At 41.8% G+C, this 24,612-nt stretch overlaps 2 protein-coding genes and 1 non-coding gene across 6 annotated transcripts in view; 2 read left to right on the forward strand and 1 right to left on the reverse strand.

The window, feature by feature from the left end:
* Positions 1–4,406: 4,406 nt before the first annotated feature.
* Positions 4,407–15,940, reverse strand: LOC149306416 (transmembrane protein 130-like). The gene is made up of 6 exons (XM_089476960.1): positions 15,880–15,940; positions 14,381–14,572; positions 11,826–11,910; positions 7,040–7,245; positions 5,903–6,015; positions 4,407–5,061 (listed from the first exon to the last, which is right to left on the reverse strand). Exons 2-6 carry the CDS (start codon positions 14,460–14,462, stop codon positions 4,879–4,881), a joined length of 669 nt encoding a protein of 222 aa, XP_089333086.1. The 5' UTR covers positions 14,463–14,572; positions 15,880–15,940; the 3' UTR covers positions 4,407–4,878.
* Positions 15,798–24,612, forward strand: part of LOC149306417 (transformation/transcription domain-associated protein) — a 129,208-nt gene continuing 120,393 nt past the window's right edge. For all 4 annotated transcript variants that reach the window (XM_089476959.1, XM_089476956.1, XM_089476957.1 and 1 more), the window contains exons 1-9: positions 15,798–15,896; positions 19,117–19,280; positions 19,998–20,047; positions 21,073–21,183; positions 21,584–21,688; positions 22,661–22,744; positions 23,109–23,165; positions 23,525–23,650; positions 24,459–24,536. In XM_089476959.1, the coding sequence (XP_089333085.1) occupies positions 19,181–19,280; positions 19,998–20,047; positions 21,073–21,183; positions 21,584–21,688; positions 22,661–22,744; positions 23,109–23,165; positions 23,525–23,650; positions 24,459–24,536 (711 nt within the window). In that variant the 5' untranslated portion in view covers positions 15,798–15,896; positions 19,117–19,180. The remainder of the gene's footprint in view (positions 15,897–19,116; positions 19,281–19,997; positions 20,048–21,072; positions 21,184–21,583; positions 21,689–22,660; positions 22,745–23,108; positions 23,166–23,524; positions 23,651–24,458; positions 24,537–24,612) is intronic.
* LOC149306418 (small nucleolar RNA ZL1) lies at positions 19,753–19,923 on the forward strand. The gene has a single exon (XR_016271746.1). It is a non-coding gene; the product is annotated as a small nucleolar RNA ZL1 (small nucleolar RNA).

Below are 24,612 nucleotides of genomic sequence, written 5' to 3' on the forward strand. Positions count from 1 at the left end.
AAAGATCAGAGAGAGAAAAATTGCTTTCAAACCATGGAATCCCTCAGCAAACTGCACCCAATTTTAAAATATGTTTTAGGAGAGCCCTAATGCAGAGCCAAGTAATTGCTATAAAGTTTAACTCATCCACCCTAAAAAAGAATGGAAAGATTGGATGGGAAAGTATATTAAAGAACTGGAAGGACCCTTGGGTTTCATCATGATTCCAAAATAAAGACTGTTGTATTACAGCTCCCATCATCCCCAGCCATCATGACGAGGGCTTCTCTAGTGCATGAAAGGTGAGGCAGTGGATCTGAGTGAAGACTCCTGTTCACCTTTTTCAAATCCAACACCCTCCAAAAGTGTTGGATTGCAATTCCCATCATTCCATGCCAACATTGTTAATGGCCATGCTGTCTGGAAGTGATGGAAGCTGAAGTCCAACGCATCGGGAGGCCGCCAAGTTGATGAAGACTGCAGGGGCCTGGAGGTGGACTTTGAGCAGCCAAGCTTGCAAATGTCAGAATTACTTTCCTTTCCTTTTCCATCTCACTGTAACAAAAGGCACCAGAGAGACCCCGAGCCGTACAAATAGGCAACCCGCTGGTGCCAATTGTGGCGTAAGCTGGCAGTTAGAGTCTCTCGATTGTCCGTGTCATTTGATCCCCCTTTGGCACTATTTACCAGTTAGCATTTTCCTGCTGAGAGGTTAACTCACTTCTCCTTTTTTGCACTTCGTTAGGAATGGCACAGAGGTCTTCCTCCGGTTCATGCAAAATGCATAAAGTTACTTGGCTCATCTGACTTGTTCTCCACATACACTTCACTAGGATGGCAAAACCTGTGCTTGGAAGAGTTACTTTTTTGGGGAGGGCAGCTTCCAGAATTTCTCCAGTTAGTATGACCATAGGGGCAATTCTGGGAATTATAGACCCCCCCCCCCCCAAAAAAAAAGCATACCTTTCCAATTGTCCAAATTTGGCACTGAAAGTCCCCATTAATCCTCCGACATTCAAGGATGTCAGCTAAGTTTCTTCTCCCATTTCCAAATGAGGATCTCAGTCATCATCCCTTTCATTGATTACATTTTTATTCTGCTTTTTCTCCAATTGCCTCCATGGGTCTTTCCACTTTATTCTTACAACGAACCTGTGAGGTAGGTCTGGCGGAGAGTTTCACGATCTCCCAGGTCAGAATCACACACTCTGGCTCTTGCCACACTGCAGAATTAATGCTGTTTCACACCACTTTAACGACCATAGCTTCATCCTACAGAATCCTGGGATTCATAGTTTGTGGAGGCCCCAGAGCTCTCTGACAGAGAAGGCTAAATATCTCACAAAAGGTATAAATCCCAGAGTCCTATAGCATTGAGCCATGGTCATTAAAGCAGCATCAAGTTGCATTAATTCTGAAGTATAGATACAGACTCTAACAAAGAGGTTCACAGTCTTTGGTTTTGCAGAAGTTTTGGACTTCGACTCTCAGAATCCCTCTCAATTGACCAAGCTGGCTGGGGCTGCTGGGAGCTGAAGTCCAAAATATCTGGAAGACCAAAGGTTGGCAACTATTGTTTCAGCCTCTACACCTCACTGGCTATTATTGTGGTCTTATGGACTCACCCAGGTGCAACACTTCCACTATATATACTCAACTATATGTTGACCTCATGTATAAGCTGAGCGCATGTTTTGGGGCCAAAATTATGGACTTCGATGTGACCCATGGATAAGTCAAGGGTAAAACTTGGGGACATGTAGCAAAGGATCTAAAGGATGAAGGAAAGGAAGATGATGTTAAAGAACTTATATATATATAAATACTTTCACAAAAACTTCAAATAGATGCAATGCAAGAAAGAAAAGTAGCAATACTCAGTGTAACGTTCCTATAGTCTTATGCAGGGGAGACATCTACTGTCTGAAAAGCCGATTGCATGGACATACATCTCACAACTGAATTCAAACCATATCATGAACAGAGGAGACGGCTCTTGAACAATTTCTTCTAATGTTAAGATTTGGAGTTGGCCATTGCATTGCAATTGGCAAACTCTGGATTTCTAAATATCTTTATGTTTCGCATTAGGGATATAGGATGCTGTGGAGGAAGGTTTTGTTTGTTTGTGTTTTTGTTTGTTTTGACTACAGATCCCAGAATTCACCAGCCAGCCACTATTGCCATACTGTGCTAGTTTGCTAGCAGAACAGTGATGTTCAGAAGACTACATTTTCCACACTATGCACCAAACCCATGGTTCTGGCATACTGAAAAATCCCTCTCATTCATTGCATCTTCTCCAACATTTTGCAGATGGAAACTGGGAGATGTGTGACCGAACCACATCAGAGTATGGCAGAAATTATTAATGAAGATGAACTTACAAGTTTGGAGAGGCCTGAGCCTCCTGGGAAGGGCAAGATCCCATCCCTTCTCTTCGATCTCCCGTGCCGAGTTGAGTGCAAACTACTTTGCCTCTATGTACTTTTGCATATGTACAAACAGAAGACCCAGAAATGGAACGCCTTCCCTGTCAGGGGATGTCATGATAGGATTCTGCTATCCTGTTATTAAAGATCCTGCCGGGAAATTTTTGTTTGCATAAAGAGATGCAAATAGTTCTTTGTTGACTTGGGAGGCTGATAATACCAAAGAGGCTTTTTGCCAAGTGCCAGATCCAGGAAGGCTGGCCTGGCAACCTTCTCGCCCTTGAAACGCTGGGAACTCTTTTGACATCTCCTTGTTATGCATTTCAAGATGTTCTTGGCAAAGACGATGCCTACTGAACCAAGGAAGTTGTCAGACTTGGATATGCACAGGGCTGCTCTCATTTCCTCCGACGGCAAACTGGAGTTGCTGAGTGTCGAAAAGTTTACAGGGCAACTGCGGCTGCCCAAAAGCCAGCTTATACTGTGGCTCAAGTGGCGCACTTTGGCCCCTTGACGTTTATGATGATGGTGAGGATTCTTCCCTGTCCTGGGGTGCCCTCTGGTGGCAGAGAGGGAGCGTTGCTGGCCATTCTCAGGCTCCAAGGGGCTCCTGGGTTTGGGAGACTTAGGGCAGCTGGCATCTTTGGGTCCACATTTACAACAACAACAATAGTAATAATAATAATGAGGCAGGGGAGCCAAAGACTTTGGTCCTGGGCATCCTGAAGGGCTCCCTGCTGCCCTGGAGAACAAACTGGAAAACATGGCCCTTGGGGATCACAGCTCCCAAAAGAGCCTCAGGATGGGAGGCGGGTTCCAATCCTTGTGCCCCCCCCCCCCAGATGCTGTGCCTTGTGGGGATGATGGGAAGTCTCCCTTTGCTATCCTGGCTTATGGTGAGGGATGCTGGGAGTAGTAGTTGATCAACAGCTGGAGGGTCACAGTTTTCCCAGCCTCTGCTGAGACCAAATTCTTGCAAACAGGGACAGTGTCTCAAGGTATGAAACATTGCCTTAAGAAGGAAGGAAACACAAGTTGGTGCTTTCCAATTGCTCAGTCATTAATCCTAAAGGCAAATAGCTGTTATTTGATGCCGAGACTGTTTAAACTCTTACCTTAATGGCCATTATGGGCATCCCTCTGTGGGTTTTGCAGGTGCGTCCTGTAAGTATATAATATACCTCCATTCTCAGATTCATTTCCTCATAATTTCGTTCAGTGAGTTGCATAATAAACCACTTCATCTCTCTGTACTCATTGCTTATCGTTTCAGTTGAATAGCTCTCCTCTCTGCAAGCTCCGCGTCCTAAATCAGCATGTTCCATCTTTCTATTGAACATTACTTTTATCCAGGTCACTGATCTGTAAGGTTAACAAAAGCAGTTCTCTGGATATGGTTCTCTTCTTTTCTTTTGGCGGAGGTGAGGGTAAGGGAAGAGGTCCAAGTATATCTCACTTCGCCTCACCCTCGACTGCTCCATTATCCTTTTGACTTCCCTTCGGAAAGATAGAATGTCAAGAGTTTTCAGCTGCAAATAAATGAATCCATAGATTAATATCTGTTATTTTAACCCTTTATTCAATCATTTCTCCCTTCTACAGATCACAGCTATACATCTGGCAGAATGCTGGGATGCTTTACAAATGTGAGCTTGACACCAGAGGTACAACAGTCTTTCTTTAAGGAGTAACTTGTACTCACACCACATTTTTAGATAACCAGAACTTGCTTTATTAAGACAGTATGTGATGAAAACAGAAGCTTTTCTAGTTGCTGAAAAGAATGTCTGGTGGGTGCTAACTTGGTTAGAAGTTAATATCCCAAAAATGAATTTAAGGGACATACAGTCATTCCTCTATATCCATGGATTCTTTATCCATGAATTCAACCATCCACAGCTTCTATTTTATATAAGGAACACCATTTCATTATAGTATATAATGAGACTTGATATCTATGGATTTTGGTATCCAAACTCCAACAGATAGCAAGGGCCTATTATACCTGAAACATGCCATTATGATGTTGCATGTTTGCAAAACAGTGTGCTGAGAACTTGCAGGCTTTTCGGCCTCATCATATTCCCAACATGATCATTTTTGCTTCCTCTTACAAGTAAGAGCTAAGGACACTTCCACATGGCTTCTTCCTTTTCAATCATGATTGCAAAGAACACTAAAAGTTCCCATTTTGTATTTTTAATATTCCATGTGAATCTTTGTCAATATGCATGATGGAAGCAGAGCTTGATGAAATCTGTCTCTGCATTATAGCTCCCAGAATCGCACATGGCCACAAAAAAGAACTTTCCCAAGCTCTGCCTTGGGCCTAATATTGAATTAAGCTTTGGGTGAACTAGCAAAAGGAAAGAAGAGGGGATGATTGTTTATAATCCACTCTTGCACAGAGTGGAGGAGGCAAGGCAAACTGTTGGCCATTAAGGCAAAACAAACACGACTGCAGTCTTCAAGCAGTGTACATCTTAACGGATTGGCGCAAAGGGTGCAGGAGGCGCTGATGCTCCCCAACCGTGTGGCAAGTCTCCTGAGCTGGCCAAAGGAAGCATGTCTGGCAACACAATTGACTGCAGCTCCAGCCAGGACTGGCAGGCCTTTTCTCGGAGCCAGGAGAAAAGTCAAAGTCGGCAACCTGCAGCTCAGCAACAAAGAAGACAGGGTCAGTTCCAAAGCTAGAATGCTTTAAATGGTAAAGAAAAATGTGAACTGGCAGCAAATAACTAGTACTAGCGTTGTTGCTGTGTGCCTTCAAGTCGTTTCTGACTTACGGTGACACTAAGGCTATCACGGGATTTTCTTGGCAAGCTTCTTCAGAGGGGGCTTTGCCATTGCCGTCCTCTGAGGCTGAGAGACAGGGACGTAGCCAAGGGGGGGGGGTTCTTGGGGTCCGGACCCCCCCCCCTTCCATTAGAAAAATGAATGGTGTGTGCTGCTGCGCTGCCGCACTCAAGCCCCATTATAATGGTGGCACTTAGTCTGGACCCCCCCCCCCTTCCTAAAATCCTAGCTACGTCCCTGTGAGAGAGTGTGACACACCTAGGGTCACCCAATGGGTTTCCATTGTGTTTTCTCTAGGAACTTCTAAATTCTACAGCATAACTCTATGGTCAGCTTCTGGCAGAGTTGCGCTGGAGGACCTAGAGATTCCTAGAGAGAACGTATTAATCAAACTGCAAATAATCAAATCCACAAAAGTCAAATCTGGAAATGCGGAGGTCCAACTGTAATTGTGAAGCAAGCTCTGAGACAAAATGTAGGCCTGTGACTTTAACATCTTCACTTTTCTTGTTCTAAATGATTTCTAACATCTCTACCTGATGACGCAGCCAGTGAAGCTTCGAAAGCTTGCTTCGAAGTTGGCCTTACCTCAGTATCATTGGTTTGTGGATCTGGGACTTTGTTGCACTAATTTTTAGACTATGAAGAGATATAGTCCATAAAATAAAATGTTCTCATCTCTCTCAAGCCTGTACCTCTACAAGATCCTTTGACTGGGCACGGCTTCGGAAGGTAACATAGACGGCCAATCCCAGGACGACCGATAAGAGAGTGATGCAAGGCAGGACAAAGAAAGCTGGATGGAGGCCTGGGGAAGAGTAGAACAAGAACACTATTAGATGAGCCTTTTAAAATCTGCGTATGTGTGTGAAAGTCCAAAAAACCTGGAAGGCCAGAGTTATCACTGAGCTAATCACTCACAAGGCACCAGATTCTGTCTGATCTTAGAGCTAAGTGGGGTCAGCCTTGGTTAGTATTTGGATGGAAAACCACCAATGAATATCAGGCTTTATTTCAGGCAAAGGAATAGGCAAAACCACCTTGAATGTTCCTGCCCTAAGAAAACCCTATGAAATTTACGGGGTAACTCTACGTCGACAAGTGACTTGAAGGCAAATAACACACACACCCCTGAAAGCCTTGTTATTACCATATTTGCTTGCAAGAAACCAGAGAGGTTATCATTTACCGTGCCATTCTGACCAGAGCTGGCACACAATATTTGGCTGTGTGATGCACAGAACAAAACATACACTTTCCCCAATTATACAGAGGCTGATTAGACCGGCAGTCGAATTCATCTTCAACATTTTGGACCAAAGCAGCTCTTGGACTGTATCTGAAAAAGTATGCTAGCCTATGGGACTCAGGACATCAGCAACTCTGTCTCCAAACATCTTGCAACTGCTTTGCTTTTCACCCCACCTCACCGCCCCAGCATCTTTTGCAGGAGGTGGCTTCATCATCTCTGGCAACAGAGGACCAAACTTTGGTCCTCTAGATGTTTTGGACTTCACTTCTCATCCTTTCTCGCCATTGGCCAAGCTGGCTGGGGCTTCTGGGACTTAAATTCCAAAACACCTGGAGGACAAAAGTTTGGGAGTCACTGCCCTAGTCCTACCAGATAGTGCCATAGCTCCTGTTCTCAAAAAAGATCCTGGAGCTTCATTCTCCCCTCTGCCAATACTCTCAGTTTTTGCGTGCGTAAATTCAGTGTCTACCTATATACCCAGAGAAAGGTAACAGGAGGAGGAAGACCAAAGTGAAACAGGAGCCTCTGTGTAGACACCAAGGCAGTCCAGATGTGCCATTCAGGTTCTCATCGCTCTCACCTATAGGCTTGACCTGAATCTCCTGGTACGACTGCAATATATTTGCCCCGTTCTGGACTCGCACACTGAGGCAGTATTGTCCGGCTTCTCTGAAGATGTGGTTGAGATGGTAGGATGTTGAATTGATCGCTGCCAAGTGGCACCACTGGTCTCCTTCAAGGGGAATGCATTCGCTCTTGATTAACCAGCAAAGGCTCAGAGGAGGACTGGAAAGAAACAAGCACAAAAACAAGTCTAAGCAGAGTTTGGCAGGTTACTTTTGAAATGTAACTTGCTGCCAGTACTTGTTAAATCATTTGGACAGCAACTTGTTTTAATTGTTCACTAAAGCATTTTAAAAATCTTGCTGCTGTGTGTCTTCAAGTTGTTTCCCACTTATGACAAGCTTAAGAAAACCCTATGACAGTGATGGTGAACCTTTTAGGGGCAGAGTGCCCAAACTGCAACCCAAAACCCACTTATTTATTGCAAAGTGCCATGTCCCTCTGGCTTTCTAGTAACAAACTCAGGCAAACTCTGTACTGGGGTGATGGCACATGTGCCCACATAGAGGGCTCTGAGTGCCACCTCTGGCACGCGTGCCATAGGTTCGCCATCACTGCCCTATGATCTCTATCTTATGTTTTGCAGCATGGACAGAACAAAGTTATACTTCGAAAGAAACTCTGTGAGCAGTAAAGAGAATACTTTATTTGCACAATTAATAATCACAGAATCATAGAGCTGGGAAGAACTATAGGGTCAAATCTGCTGCTATGCAGGTTTATACAACTAAAGAGCTCTTGAGAGACGGTGATCCAAACTTTGATTACAAAGTCCAGTAAAGGACTCTGAGACAGGTCTATTCCACTGTCTAACTGTGCTTACAGTAAATAAAAACATTTCCCGTAAAGTTTAGGTGGAATCTTTTTTTCTTTTGTATTTGAATCCATTAGTTCATGTCCTGGTCTGTGCGGCATCAGAAAACAAACTTGCTACATCATCTACATAACTTCTGTTTAGATATTTAAAGGTGGCTGCCATGTCATCTCTGAGACTTCTCTTCTGCAGGCTAAACATACCCAGCTCCCTAAGGTCTTCCTCATAGTTCATAGCTCATAGCTTCAAGACCTTTGACCATCTTGGCTGATCTTCTCTGGACACATTCCAGCTTGTCGATAACCTTTCTGAACGGTGATGCCCAGAACTGGACCCTGGATTCCAGGTGAGACCTGACCAAAGCAGAATAGAATGGCACCCTTGTTTCCTTTGACACTATACATCTGTTGACGCAGCCTAGAATTGCATTAGTTTTTGGGCCACTGCATCCCACTGTTAACTCAGCAATGTCTTCTACTTAATTTTCAAGTTATTTTTAAAGAACATGTTAACGTGTATTTTGAATTGTTCAATGTGATTTCTGTTTTTGGTGGCAGGCAATCGTTTATCAGTCCTAGGGTAGAACTGAAGGGGAATTTCCTTCCTGCATAATTCTAGGAGAAATTGGAAGAGCAAGCTTGTTTTCTGCTGCTCCAGAGAATAGGACCTGGAGCTATGGATTCAAACTACAGGAAAAGAGATTCCGCCTCAATATTCCTGACAGCAAGAGCTGTCCAACAGTGGAATAGACTGTCTCAGAGTGTGACAGAGTCTCCTTCTTTGGAGGTTTATAAACAGAGACTGGATGGACTCTGTTTGGAAGTCCTTTGATTGTGCATTCCTGCATGGCAGGGGTTTGGATGGGATGGCCTTTGTGGACTTTTCCAGCTCTATGATTCTACGATGCTAAGCCTGGTGAATTAAAGATCCGACTTTATCTAGAGAAAGAAATGAATTGCTGCCTCCGACTCCAACAGACAGAGTCTGAAAAGAATGGTAGCCCTGAATTCATATATTCTAATAGAGTTTTTCAAGGTGGCTAAGTCACTGCGGCAAAATGCTTGTGATGGGGAAATTCTATTAAGCTAACACATAGATTTTTTTAAACATAATATAGCCTAAACGTAGGTTGGCCATGTAAGCCTCCTAAACAACCTTTCCCTAGTCCTTGCTACATAACCGATTTCCCAGTCCCTTGCTCTCCTAGGGAACTAGATATAGCAGGTAACTTTCTCAGTGCCAGCTTGTCCTTATGGAGGAAGACCAAGGCAATGCAAAAGCATTTTGATAGTTAGCCTATGTGAAACAAATTGTGCCTGGCCCCTGCAAAACAAGGCAACAAGGTGTGCTGCGGCACTACAGGGGCAGCTGATGGATGCAGTATTGTCTAGTAGGGGTTTGAGTGCTGGACCAGGGTCTTGGGAGATTGGGATTTGAATCCCTGCTTAGCCGTGGAAACCCTTGGGTGACCTTAAGCAAGTCACACTCTTTTCTCTTCCTGAGAAAACCCTACAGCAGGGCTGCTATAGCTTGGAGTTGGCTTAAAGGCATATAGTAACAGAGATGCCAGTTGTTCTCCAATTGAGCACGTAAGTACAGCTTATGGGCCACCAGTGGCACTGCCCACTACATTGGCTAGATGCCTTCTCCCTCCTTCTCTATGTAATCCTGTGTGTGACTCTTCTAGTGGGATTTTCATTCTACTGACAATTGAATAGGATCTTGGCTGGGGTTTCTTCCAAGTAAAGACCAGCATTAAACAGTGAACCCAGTCACCTGTTGCATTAGTCTTTGTACACTTCCAATATGCTACTACTGTCCCTCCGGTCCTCACCAAATCAGTTGTGTGACAACCCAGCTAGTTGTGTAAACACTGAAGAAAGCAAAACCAGCCCCTTGCTCTGGATATCTTATCTCCCAGATTATTTTTAGACTCAAAAAGTGGCCATTTTAGCCTGTGCATGGGACTTTTGGCTATGCTCTGCTGTGTTTTGAAGAAGGATCAACAGACCTTTGGTCTGATAACTTCAGGACTGAACTCATGCTCTTTGAACCTCAGTTCTGCCAACAGATTTCAATGGCCTTGTCCTTGGACCCTTAGTTTCTCCCCTGCTTTGGACTTGGTCTGCTCAGTCAAGGGCAGTCCTTGTTTCTGTGTGCTTCTAGTCTAAGAATCCAATTCCTGGACTTCAAATGTAAGCTGCTCCTTGCAGTAGTATATTGTGGCATTGCTCACCACAGTCTTCATCCCAAAATTGACTAGATGTAGTGGCAGAACAGGTTATGTTTAAAATTGGCTCTTTTACTCATTTTAGTGCTCTAAAAATCAATTCACCATTGTTGTACATTACAAAATTTTCAATATTTGGTGCACGGCTTTTGGTTTTTTACTTTTCCACAGGGATGCAGATCTCTGTTAATTTTATTCTCACATACAAGAGCAAATAGTCTTAATTTTTTTTTCCTCGCTGTGCAAAATTATGAGAATTTTATGTGTTTTTAAAATGATTTTTTTTCACACTTCAGGACTATGTTTTTGGCCAAACCTTCATCTTTGTAGTCAGTGACATTTCTGCATAGAAAGGAGTGCATTTTGCACAGAATACATTTTTTTTCTGTACAAAAATCAAAGTTTGGGGATTTTTTTTGGCCGAATGTCTGTCTGCAAAACAGTCCCAAAAGCTGAAATAAATCCCTGACAGTTCACTATTTCCTCCACAAGGCATCTCAATGTCTTTTATTAATTTCTTATAAAGCTTCTTCTCCTGAAATGCCATGACTCTGCATCAAAACAATCACCCATTGAGATGCATTCACAGGAACCTGAAAAATGGTCTCTGCCCTGTTTGGAAAGATATAAATACAGTTGGCTTTCTTTAGCCTGAACTTCTGTATCCACAGATTCAACCATTCACGGCTTGAAAATATATATATCTTTATATCCAAAAAGCAAAACTTGATTTTGCCATTTTATATAAGGGGCATCATTTTACTTTGTTGCTGTTGTTAATTAATTGCTCTTGAGTTGATCCTGACTCATGGAGACCCTCTGGACTAGATACCGCCAAGACCCCCTATCCTCCACTGCTTTGCTTTGCTCAGATCCTGAAGGTTCAGGTTTGTGAGAGAGGCCACAAACCTGAATCTTCAGGATCTTAGCAAAGCTGTGGAGGATAGGGGGTCTTGGAGGTGTCTAATCCAGAGGGTCTCCATGAGTCAGGATTGACTCAAGGGCAAACAACAACAACAACAACAACAACAAAGTAATGCTGGAGAGAAGACGGAGAAAAGATTGATTCCAGCCACCTGGCATGTGGTCTTCCTCTCCTTCTACTGCCTTCCACCTTTCCTAGCTTCATTGCCTTTTCCAGTTAGTCATGATTTCTCATGCTGCGGCCAAAGTAAGATAGCCTCAATTTAATCACTTCGGCTTCCAGAGAGAATTCAGGCTTAATCTGTTCCAGATCAAGAACAGATCTAGATCTAGAAGACAAACCATGTGTTTGTCTTCTTGGCTATCCATGGTATACTCAGTACTTTTCTTCAGCACCACAACTCAAATGAAGCAGCGTTCTGCCTATTGACTTTCTTCACTGTCCAGCTCTCACATCCATTCATGGTGAAGGGAATACCATTACTTGGATGATCCTCACTTTAATGTTCAGGGTTATATCTCTACACTTTATGATCTTGTCTTGTTCTACCCCAGTTTACTACTTCATTGTATTTAATGAGACTTGAGCATTCTGGTCATGTCAACTGGGGGATTCTAGGAGCTGTAGTCCAAAACCTAATTTTTCCAAGCCTGAGTAAATAGATCTGGATAAATAGTTCAGAGTTGAACAGACTGGCTTCTATTTGAGTACGATGGCCATTGGAAAATAAATCAGGAACAGACACTATACAATGTGCTTGTCTGACTGCTTACCTGCCTTGGATGTGCAGAGAGAAATTTAAGTTTTCCATGACATGAGCCTCTGTGGAACCAATAATATTAATACTTTGCACAGCATCTGGAAAGGAACAGTCAACAGCCATAAATGTGCAGTTGGAAAGATACAGCATCACAGCATCCGCCATTAAAAGCCCCTTGTGCAGCAGCCCATTGTTGCACAAGAACCAGCCCTAGAAGTGGCATAGGTAATTCTCTCTTCTTCTATTGTTGTCAAAGTGTGTGGTTGTGTGAGTATAAATGTGGCCATAAAACCTTGTGCAATGGCCAGTCACTAGCCAAGGGCTGCCTAAATAAAATGGTTATTGCCTGCTGGCAGAAGAAGAGCAGAGGAAAGGATCAGCTTAGCTCCATGTGGAAGCAGCCACCAAGCAAGTCTTCTCATGCATCCTCCGTGAATTCAAGACAAATTCATGGAAGCCCTTTTACTACTATTATATGTAGTCTCCAGGGTTGCCAGGCAGTACTATCTTAAGCCCTGAGATTTCAGGCCCAGACTCTGAGATCTAAGGCCAAGCCCTTGTGTTTCTGGAGTTTAAAAAATGTAACTATCACACCAACTAACTACTTCTGAGCTTTGCCAAGCTCTGATCCCTATTCCAATTTCTGAGTCGATATTTAGTAGAGTGAGGCGACCACATGTAAGGTTATTGTATGAGCATCAGAAATAGTGCAATAGTGCGGCAAATTTGACTCTAAATCTATTTGACTCTGAATCTGTTTTCTTTAAAAGCAAATTTGAACCCATTTACCACCAGTGCAAGCAAAAATATAACATTGAGCCCCTTGCAAGATGAACTCTGTCACCGCTTTCCTTACTTATATGTCAGCATCTGCTAATCATGCTGCTTCAGATAAGGGCTTGTTCCTTAGATGTGCACAACTCACCTGTGTTAGGTTTCTCCCCCCAAAAAACCCATAAATCATAGGAAAGGGTTTAGAACATGCCCTCAGGGTTCAGAAGAAGGTGATCAAAGTGGCCAAAGGTCTGGAAACCAAGCCATAAGACACAGAGTTCAAAGACATTGCCATGTTAGTCTGGAAAATCAGGTCTTGCAGCACCTTTGAGACTGACTGAAAGACAGAAGTTGGTAGCATGAGCTTTTGTAGAGATGAGCCTATTTCCTCAGATGCATTTGGACCTATCACAGGGGTTTCGTGGCACACTTCTCTAGAGAGTGTTTCCTACTGCCATCCTCTGAGGCTGAGAAAGTGTGACTTGCCAAGATCACCCAGTGAGGTTGCATAGCTGAGCAGGGATTCAAACCCTGGTCTCCAGAGTCAAAGTCCAGTGCTCAAACCACTACACCATGCAAGCTCTCTCTCTCTTGTGTGTGTGTGTGTGTGTGTGAGAGAGAGAGAGAGAGAAAGAGAAACAAATATGAGAAGGTTAAAATAAATCTGTCAGACAATCAAAGGAATTCTTTCCAGAATAAGGTCGGGGTAGTAATGGCAAGAGGCATGTTTACTCTTATTTTGGGAGGAATTTAGCACCAATGTGCTTGTCTGGCAGGAGAACTTTAATATTAGCCACTGAATGAGATGGCAGTCAATGGCACAGCCTGGCCCTTGTTTTACTGAAGATGCATGGTCATCAGTCTTCCCATAGTCCATGCCCAACAAACCTGCACACCTATTGCTGCTAAATTGTTTGGACTATGCATTTTTATTTGAGCATTTATCGGAGGCTCTAGCAGGGGAGTGCAGCTACTGTGTACCTTGAAGAAATCAGAAGATTAGAGTCTCATCTGCACTGCAGAGGTAATCCGGTTTGACACTGCTTTAACCGCCATGACTTAATGCTATAGAATTCTGGAAATTGCAGTTTCTTTAGACATTTAGCTTTCTCTTTCAGAGCGTTCTGGTGCCACAGCAAACTACAAATCCCAGGATTCCATAGCACTGAGCCATTATTTCTGCAGTGCAGATGAAACATGCTTGACATTGTTCCCGCAGCTGCATTTTGCACTAGCTGCAGCTTCTGAACGCTTTTCAAAGGCAGCCCCACAAAGACTGCATAACAGTAGTCTAATCTGGGGAGGTAATCAAAGCATGAACCACTGTAGGTAGTATCCTTGTAGTATCACTAAGGGGGTGCGGGGTGTATGGGCCACACCAGGCGACACCCTAAAGAGGGGTGACAGCACTTCTCCTCCAACACCTACCTTCTGGCAGAAAAAGGCTTTGTCATTCATCTGCTTCCCTTTAAAATGCTTTAAGTTAAGAGATGGTGGGAGTGGAGTGAAGCTCAGTGGGAGGAGAAAGGAGAGGCCCCATAGAAACTGTCTCTTCTTCCATGTATAAAGGTTGGAATGAATAATGGAACCGAAGCACTTTGGTTTCTTGGGGCCAGAGGCGGCAATTGAAACGCCTTCTGGACCAGTGATGGCACCTTGATCTTAATTTCCATGTTCATGGATTGGGAAGCCATAGATCTTCGCTGGACACCATCACAGCCAAAGAGACTCGCCTTGAAAGGTTTCAGTGTCTGGGTGACCTTACCTTGGGAGACTGGAAGAAATGCACCTTACCTGCAGCTGATGTGATGTGGGAAAGGAACAGCGCCCAGCAAACTATCTTGGGGAGATTCAGGGAGGAAGATGCCAGAGCCATTCAGGAACAGTTTCTGGAGTAGGAAATGTCACTGCCAGCTGTCTGCTTTGCTCCTCTGCAGCCTGCCTTCATCCTCAGTCTGAGGATGCTCTGAGCTGGCTTGCTTTTACCTTGAGGAGGAGACAACAGTGGCAGGGAGAATGCTGACACCTAACGGTCATTGGCAAGCATTGCATCCTTCACAAGGCTCTATTATTATTATTATTATTATTATTATTATTATTATTATTTTCTTATATCCCACCTTTCTCCTAATATAGGGACTCAAGGCGGCGAACAACAACCATAAAACAAGACCATTTAAGAACAGCACAATGTTAAAATATTTCAGTAACAACAAAAAACCCCCCCGCCAAACAGGGATACCTTTATTGGACCAACCAAAATATACATGTTGCAAGCTATTTTATATACCATTTTATTTTCTATACTGTTTTATTATATTTATTTTATTTTATTTTTATTTTATTATATTATATTTTATTGAATATATTATATTATAATATAAATTATAATTTAAATATATTATGTTATATATTATATTATAATGTAATATATATAAATATATTATATTATATTATAAAATTTAAATTATAACATAAATTATAATATAATTATGTTATATTTATTTGATATCGTATTTTATATATTATATTATAATATAAATATATTAAATTAAATTATATTTTATATTAAAATTATATTATAATATAAAATAAATTACAATATTATATTTATTTTCTATAATAATTATTTTATTATATTTATTTTACCATTTTATTTTATTATATCATATTTTATGTTATATTTTATATTATGTTATAATATATAACATAAAATAAAATAGTATAATATAATATAAATTATAATATAAATATGTTATATTACATTTTATATTACATATTATATTATAATATAAATTATAATTTAAATGTATTATATTATATTTATTTTATATCGTATTTTATATTTTATATTACATTATAATATAAACTATAATATAAATATATTATATTTTATATATTATATTATAATATAATATAAACTACAATGTAAATATTATATTATATATATATATATAATATAAAGTAATATTATATTTTATATATATATATATATATATATATATATATATATATATATATATATATATATATATATTGTGTTATAGTTTATATACTATTTATTTGAGTGGAAAAAACCCGGCTTCCGTTTCGAACCGGAAGTAGGCGCTCTCACCGTACTGACTTATCTCTAGGGGAAAGGGGAGGAGCCGGAAGTGACGCAGAGTTGCACTTCCGCCGCGAGGGTCGGGCAAAGGAAGGCGGATTGGGACTGAGGCGCCCATGCCATTCCTTTCCCCCTCCCTGCGGCGCTGAGGCGAGGCGAGGAATGAGGGCGATGTAGCTGCTGCTACCTGGAAGGCCTGGACAGGTGAGAGGGGAAGGGAGAGCCAATCAGCGTCGGCCCCGCCCCCCGAAGCCCCTCTGCAGAAGAGGCCACGCCCCTCCTCGCCGCTCCGTTCGGAGCGGCGAGGAGGGGCGTGGCCTCTTTTGCGGAGGGGCTTCGGGGGCGGGGCCGACGCTGATTGGCTCCGCGGGTGCGCGCGCGCGCCCAGCCATTGGTGGCCAGCCAGTGATGGGCGGGCGGGGCGTCCAATAGGAGCCAAGTTTCTAGTCCTGAATGAGTTTCCTCTCTCTGGGGTGGCCTACCTTGCAGGGAGGTAAACTCTCAGGGGGCTGTTTCCTTGGGCTGAGAGTGTGTGACTCAGCTGGGGATGCTTAGCCTGGAGAAGAGAAAGTTAAAGAGGTGATATGACAGTCCTGTTTCATTACTTGAAGGGGTGTCACACTGATGGGGGAGCAAGCTTGTTTTCTGATGCTCCAGAGAACAGGACTCAGAGCAATGGGTGCAAGGTGCAGGAAAAGAGATGCCATTTAAACCTTAGGGAGATGGTAAGAGCTGTTTGACAGTGGGATAAGTTGCCTTGGAAAGCATTGGAATCTCCTTCTTTGGAGGTCTTTAAACAGAGGCTGGATGGGCAGCTGTCAATGGGGATGCTTTGATTGAGAGTTCCTGCATGGCAGAATGAGGTTGGACTGGATCAGGGCCCTTCTTGGGGTCTCTTCAGACTCAATGATTCAGTGTGTTCCTGCATGACAGAATGAGGATGGACTGGATCAGGGCCTTTGGGGTCTCTTCCCATTGTATGGTTCTGTGTGTTCCTGCATGGCAGCATGAACATAGAATGGATGACCCTTGGGGTCTCTTCCAACTCAATGATCCAGTGTGTTCCTGCATGTAAAGCAAGGTTGGAGTGGATGGCCTTTGGGATCTTTTCCAATGGTATGATTCTATGTGTTCCTGCATGGCAGAATGAAGATGGACTGGATCAGGGCCCTTGGGGTCTCTTCAAACCCTATGCTTCTGTGTGTTCCTGCGTGGCAGAATGAAGATGGACAGGGTGGCCCTTGGGGTCTCTTCAAACTCTTATGATCCAGTGTGTTCCTGCATGGCAGAATGGGGTTAGACTGAATGGCCCTTGGGTTCTCTTCCAACTCTGTGATCCTATAACCTGCTGAGTGCATGATGCACAGTCTTTTCCTCTTCCTTTTGCCTGACACTCCTGTCAGATTGGCTTGGTTGGGCGAATACAAGGCCGACTGACCCCAGAAGATCATGTCGCAAAGCTCATGGCTGAGTGAGGTTTTGTGAACTGTGTCTCTGGGGTCGATATTCCTTAGGTATTTTGCTTCAGTGCGGACGATGGTTTGAGACAGGTGTGACAAAACGAATGTCCGCTCTTGAGTTTTTAAAGAGTCAAAGCTTACCGTGTGGAACATGGTTCCTGGAAATGGGGAGCAGAGAATGAGTGTTTTCTAGTTGATGGGGTTTAAGAGTCAGGAGCGATCCTGGCTTTTTGATTTCATACAAGAAACAACAGTCATTAGAACAGCAGCCAAAGCTGAAGCAGAAATTGAGTAGAGTGTTGCTAAAAATATCATGACAGTCTGAGACTATGAGAATAATGTCCTGCACTTTAATTAATCTTGGTTCCAATACCTTCAAGTGTTCGTAAAGCCACCTTCAGGTCCAAAACGCACTGCAGAAATACTCCAGTTTGAGACCACTTTAACTGCCCTGGCTCATTGGCTAGGGAATGCTGGGACTTGTAGTTTATTGTGGCCCCAGAGCTCCTGACAGAGAAGGTTCACAATGTCTCACAAAACTACAGTTCCCAGAATTCCCTAGCATAGAGGCAGGGCAGTTCAAGCAGACGCAAAGTGGATTCTTTCTGCAGTGTATTTGGGACCTTCAGTCTAAATCCTTTTACATATGGTTCACACTTGGCTTTCCAAGGAAGTGAGAATCTGGTTTGCATGTGCTTTCAGCGGACAGCAGCTTTAGGAAGGGGTTTCAAACTGAGTATTTAGGGTTTGCTCCTTCTTATTTTGGCTTCATAAAGACATTCTGGACATCAGTTGTCCCAGTATCTTGATTCAGTTTGACTCTGAATGATTCAAAGCATCTACACAAACATATAAGAAAGCAAAGGGTACATATCATTTAGTAAGTATTTCTGGAGGAAGCTGTATCATAAGGTTGCGGCACAAACAGTAATAGAAGAAGTGCTAGTACTTAAAGAGTAACATGTTACAGTATTTATGTATATATCATACACTTCATCATATGCATTGGGTGAAGGAGGTTTACAATCTGTGAAAGCTTATGGCAGATGCGATTCATTTTCCCTTTTGGTAGTGCTGTGCGTTTTACTACTGTTAGTAAAGTGGCCATGTTAAGCATAGATCATATCCGTGCAAGAAAACTGAGGTGTGTTTTTAGCACTGTTGGGGCCTTTGCATGTTCTGCCTGAAGTTTGTAAGTCTCTGCAAATGTGAAATTCAGGGCATGAATGGTAAGCATGGCCAGAAGTTGGAACATGCATTCTGTGCCATAGAGTTGAAGAAGTGTGTGGCTGTGCAGCCAGATGCAAAATGACCACATAAGGTGCTTATGCTTCTGGAGGACCTCTGCGGATTGTAGAAGCGATATAGTGTATAAGTCGACCTCACGTATTTTGGATTTTGATATGAGCCATGGATAAGTCGAGGGTAAAACTTAAAGGCATGTAACAAAGGACATAAAGGGCAACGCGAAGGCATCAGCGAAGCCCCCGTCTGTGAGCGGACACCCCTTCCTTGCAAAACCAATGCCTATTTTACAGCTTTGCAAAGCAAAGGGACACTTGCACACTCTCTTCCTGGCTGAGCAGTAGCTGCAGAAATAGGGAGAATGGGGCTGAGTTTCTATCAGGACCTTTCTTACCATATTGACCCATTTATAGGTTGACATTTCTGGGGTCAGTTTTTGGGCATAATTTTCTTGACTTGTAGATGAGCCTATACTTGCTTTGTGATAGAAACATAACTCTGTGATCCCCTTCACTCTCCACTCATGGCATGGAGAAGAAGTGGCTCCACCAGCATAGCATACAGTAGGTCCATGAGGTGGTAAATGGCTCAGCGTAGCATATTTCTGCATGCAGAACTGCTAGAGTACAATGAGTCATGCAGGGTTTTGGCCATTGTGTATCTGTGTGGGGCTTGTATAATCATGATGATAAAGTATGTCTGCATTTTATTTTTCGCAGGCTGGCTGATACTTGAGGTCTTACATCTTTTGTCTGCATAAGGGGTAACGTTTTTGGAGCGAAAATGGCATTTGTGTCAACGCAAGGACCCACTGTGGTTGACCAAACCACTTTAATGAAGAAATACCTCCAGTTTGTGGCAGCTCTCACGGATGTTAATACGCGTAAGTGTATTTTTTGCGGCTCTTTTCCTGTTATTGATCAGTCTGCTGGTTCAGTTTTGTATACTGACCTGATGTATTTACAAGGGCTCCAAGCAAATTCTGTTTCACAGATATGGTGCTGGCCTTGGGAACACATGGATCATTTCTCTTCCCTATCACATATTATTTCTTACTGGTCTTAACCATGGCTTAAAACCAGAATTTCAGCTGCATTCAGTATGATGCATGTCTGATGGTAACCACAATCCCCATTTAACAATAGGCTGGATTTATCAGCAACAATCAGATCTATACTTTTCTTCCTTGGTAAGTTCCTAGTTATTTTCTCCACTTCTGTATCCAGGAGATGGAGGAAAATGTGTTCCTGAGGTTGGCTTCTGACTGGCAAATAAGGTTTGCAGGGAACAAGGATCATATATATAGCTTGCCATGGTTCAATAAGATCTGAGATTGCCTGGAGCACTGCTTTAATAAAGAAGCAAAATGATGAGACATATTTTCTTGAACCCTACAAAAGTCATCTGTGTGTGTGTGTGTGTGAATGTGTGGAGATAAGTGAATGCAGATGTATGACTGAGAGTTGTGAGTGATGGACTTTACATTTTGGGTTATGAGAGCCAAACTGATAAGATCTGACTGCTTCTTTAGGAGAGGTTTCAAATAAAGAGGCAGGGGTATGTTGCATATTATTTAGCTTTTTAAAATCTTGTTTTGCAGCTGATGAAACAAAGCTGAAGATGATGCAAGAAGTCAGTGAAAACTTTGAGGTAAAAATGGCTTGTGAACCTAGAGTTTGATGTGATGTGAAATTTCCCTGTCTGCAAGGGTTTCCCTGTTTGGGATTCAAACCTAGGGTTGCTGAACCATTTAAGTGAAGGCTAGGCAACTGATGGCTCTTCAGATGTTGATGATCTAGCATTCCCATCATCTTCCACTACTGCCCAGGTTAGTAGTGGCTGATGGAAAATAAGTCCAGCAGCATTTGAAGGGCCACAGCTTCCCCTGACTTGACTGAAGTGAAGACCTCTTGGCACACAGCCTGTACCTGCACTTGTGTCGAAATGCATGCTTTTCATTTTGACTTTGATCACTACAGTATTGAACTAATGGAATGATTACATATAAGCCATAAAGCATGGCCAGCTGAAATCATGCTTTGGGTTCCAGGGCATTGTCCTGCCACTGCTCAGTTATGTATGGATCTAGCATGTGAATAATCTTCAAAGAGCTAAAACGAATTCTGGAGCATTCTGCTAGCACAACAAAGCATATATTTTTCTTCCCTCTCTCTAACAGCCCTGTGTGCCACCTGAACACCAGTTTGCTTGCCATTTAGAGCAGAATTGGAGGGGGCTCAGGGGTCTTCAGAGATGGGAAGGATTCTAACTCCTGACCTTCACTTTGGCTGGTGATAGTAATTCCATCAGCAGAACAACCCTTTGGAATCCTAGCCCACAGGCTATCTAAACAATTTATGTCAGATTCATTTTTCAGCTTTTAATTTTTCCCTCAGAACTTTCCTCTAGATTTGGAATAGTGTTCCCAAACCTTGTTCCCAAACTTTGGTCCTCCAGATATTTAGGACTTCAACACCCAGAGGTCCTGGCTAGCCCAGCCAACAGTAAGGAATTCTGGGAGCTGAAGTCCAAAAGATCTTGAAGACCAAAGTTTGGGCAATGCTAATTTGGAAGGTTGCTGTTGCTAAGATAATTGCTAAAATATTTATTTCTGTGTTTTCTTCTTGGATGCCTATGGGCTTAAAAGGCTTTTCTTTTCTATTTTTAAATACTAGAATGTGACCTCATCCCCTCAGTATTCCACATTCTTGGAACACATCATCCCTCGCTTCCTCACCTTTCTTCAGGATGGAGAGGTTCAGTTTCTGCAAGAAAAGCCAGCACAGGTATACTTTTAAAACAAGCTTTTCTCTTCAAGGCACCTAGATTCATAAGGCAGGAAGGGCTACAAGGGCCATCTAGTGCAAACCTTTGTTATACAGGAATACACAACTGAAACACTACAAAGACTGCTCTCTAAAGAAGGGGGACCTGCCACCTTCAAAGACAGTCTATTCCACTGTTGAACACATCTTATAATCAAGAGTTTTAAGTGCTATTGCAGGATGAAAGGGGATGCCAGCCTTAATTTTTTGAACACACACACAATATTTTGGAAATATTGGGTTTCTGACTGTGTCTCATGTATACTGCTTTTTAAAAACCATTTTCAATATAGTTATCTCCACTATACTGTATCTTCAGTTTCAAAGTTTTAACCTTTCTCACTATTTTCCCCCTCTGCAGCAACTGAGAAAATTAGTTCTGGAAATAATCCACAGAATACCCACAAACGAACATCTTCGTCCTCACACCAAAAATGTCTTATCTGTCATGTTCAGATTTCTAGAGGTACTGATCTTTATTATATAACCTCTGCAATATTTTCTAAGGATTACTTCCAACAGGGATTTCTTTGTCTTTGCAGCTTCATTATAGGAAAAAATAAATGACAGGGAGCCATTGAATAAACTTCACTATGGGGGTGTTTTCATTTTGGGGTTCTTATACATGTCATTGATGTTATATTGTCACATTTATTGGCTCTTAGAACTTTGATTAACACTTCAGTCTGTTTTTTAAACACACAATATAGATTCTTTCACAAGGGATCTTACTTCATCCATGTTAGCTCTGGCTGGAAATGGGAACAGCAAGAAAGTGAAATCAGTGATAGACTCTTTGATATCAGGGCTTTGGCAAGAAAGCGTTTGCAGAATGTAACCTAATTCGTGACACCAAAAACCAGAATTCATTTCTTATATAGTTCCATTTCTAGTATTAATAAGTTGAGGGTAGGCAGCCTGGTGCCTCCAGATGTTTTGGACTAAAACCCCCATAATCCCCAACCATGGCCATGAGACAGAAAGGTAGGACAGAAATATTTTGAATGAAGAAACAAATAGTCCAGAATCTAAAGAATACTAATTTGCTTATACATGGTAGAGATAATTACCGCAGTTTAGTTTGGTGTCATTCATACTTCTATTAGGAAAGATTTTCCAGTACATTCAGAGCAGGTTTAATATTTATTAGTATCACAGAGCAAGTAATACATACTGTATCTGTTATCCTGTATAAGAAGCAAACCAGCTAAGATGCAGATTATAATTTTTGTGAGTGCCTTATATAATGTTCATAAGATGCAATAGAAATACAGATTTTTAATTGCCCATGTAAATGCAAAAGAGATGAATTATTCCTGTTCTTTACAGTAGCTGGTACACTGCCCTATATAACTTAATGCACATAAATTAGTATTGAAGGTATTCAGAAATTTAGCAGTGACTTAACTAGCTGTGTCCTCTTTCTCCTGATGCTTAGACTGAAAATGAAGAAAATGTACTCATCTGTTTGAGAATCATTATTGAGCTGCACAAACAATTCAGGCCACCGATCACACAAGAGGTAAACTACTTTCTTTTCTATAGTCTTTTGGTGATATATCCCTGATACCTTTTGTTCAGTTAGAGTAATGCCATCTGTTTGGTCATACCGTTACATCCACTCTCTAGTTTTAACTTTTACGATTGAATTAGCACATTAGAGAAGAATTGTGCCAGTGCTGCTACCATAGTATGAAGTATTGGAAAGGTTTAGGGAAACTAGGCCAAGATCTGACATCAAGCAGTGAGGAATTGCAGTGTTCTGCCCATGAAGCTCTGTGTTTTGCTTTTGTTTTTGCTTTGCTAGTAATGTTTAATAGAAAGAACTGATAGGCAATGGTTTTCATTTTTTTAAAGGACTCCTTTCTCTTTATTCTTTCCCACAGATCCATCATTTTTTGGATTTTGTTAAACAGATTTACAAAGAACTTCCCAAAGTAGTGGTAGGTGTTGTAGTTGTTCTTATAATATATGAATGAATTTTGAATTCCATAGTCTTGGTTGGGAATTGCTAAATACCCCAAACCCATGCCTTTTGCATGGGTCTACTTGGAAAGTTTTGCTGTTCTTTCCCATAAGAGAATAAGATGTTTCTCTGGATTACCATGGTTCTCCGGATTATTCAAAGAGCCTGCTGTGGTCACAAAATGATAAGAGTTTAAAGGGATCCTTTAAACACCATTCTGCACCTTATTCTGCTGATACAGCCATTTCCACTAGCAAACTGATGTAATTGCACTGTAAACTTATGAGTGCTTAGGAAATAACATTCATAACATTCATCTCCTGCTTCTTTCTGTAGAATCGATATTTCGAGAATCCCCAGGTTATTCCTGAGAACACTGTGCCCACTCCAGAAATGGTTGGCATGATCACCACAATTGTAGTGAAAGTAAATCCTGAACGAGATGACAGTGAAACAAGAACGGTATGTATAACACAAAGACAGAATGCCTAGCGAAAAAAGTTAGCTCGTAAAGTATCTTTGCCATGTAAAGTAACCCTGTCTGTCCATACATCTCTTGGCACAGAGTTGGTACTTGGTTAGTGCCAATATGAGTGACTTGGAGGAGTCCTACAGCCATGGTATACCATACCATACCATACCATACCATACCATACCATACCATACCATACCATACCAATTTATTGTGTTTTAGGAAGCAGCCATTATACACAAATATGGAGCGGGGATCAATACAATTTACATTTCTGCTAATTAACATTCAAAAATGGAATAATTGTCCATACCCCCTTTATAGCTTGTATTTGTAAAGCCTTGGCAAGAAAATTTGATGCTCTGAGTGATACATGCTTCTCTGCATTGGACAACTAAAAACAAGGCTTTACAAAATCTGACCTTCCCTTCAGTGGTTTTAGTAAAGGATAAATATGATTGTTTCTAAGATTGTTTTAAACAGAGCATTAAATCAGTACATGAATTTTATCTTCTACTGACAACAATCACAACCACATACTCTTTCCTTCACAAGAACCCTCTCCACGGAATACATAAATATACTATTGTCTATAGATATTAGTGTCATGCTCTTCAACCATTTTACACTGTGCATCATCACCTAAGGTGGTAGAATCCATTAATTAGATTATATTTTTATAGGTTCAGGCAAAAAAAATAGCACAAATCATTGTGGTAAATCACAGATCAAATTTGAAAATTAGGTTCTTAGAAGTTTTGGAAGGAGTTCATTCTGACGTTTACTTCTGTTTTACAGCATTCTATAATTCCTCGAGGCTCTCTCTCTCTGAAGGTGCTAGCTGAACTGCCCATTATTGTTGTCCTCATGTATCAGGTTAGTTTGTTATTTTTTTATTATGAATAATGAATAATAGTGAATAATAACTAATGTCAGAGCTTGGAAATAAATT

This window comes from Sceloporus occidentalis, unplaced genomic scaffold, assembly GCF_023333645.1.
Source record: "Sceloporus occidentalis isolate IW3139 unplaced genomic scaffold, rSceOcc1.0.p SCAF_10, whole genome shotgun sequence".
Lineage (NCBI taxonomy): Eukaryota > Metazoa > Chordata > Lepidosauria > Squamata > Phrynosomatidae > Sceloporus > Sceloporus occidentalis.

Excerpts from the sequence above, each read along its gene's own strand:
- LOC149306416 (XM_089476960.1), bottom strand. The coding sequence starts at position 14,462 with ATGGCTCTGGCATCTTCCTCCCTGAATCTCCCCAAGATAGTTTGCTGG. Across the intron at positions 6,016-7,039 it reads GATTCAGGTCAAGCCTATAG|GCCTCCATCCAGCTTTCTTT; the intron begins GTGAGAGCGATG and ends ACTCTTCCCCAG. Across the intron at positions 5,062-5,902 it reads AGTCAAAGGATCTTGTAGAG|GTTGCCGACTTTGACTTTTC; the intron begins GTACAGGCTTGA and ends GCTGAGCTGCAG.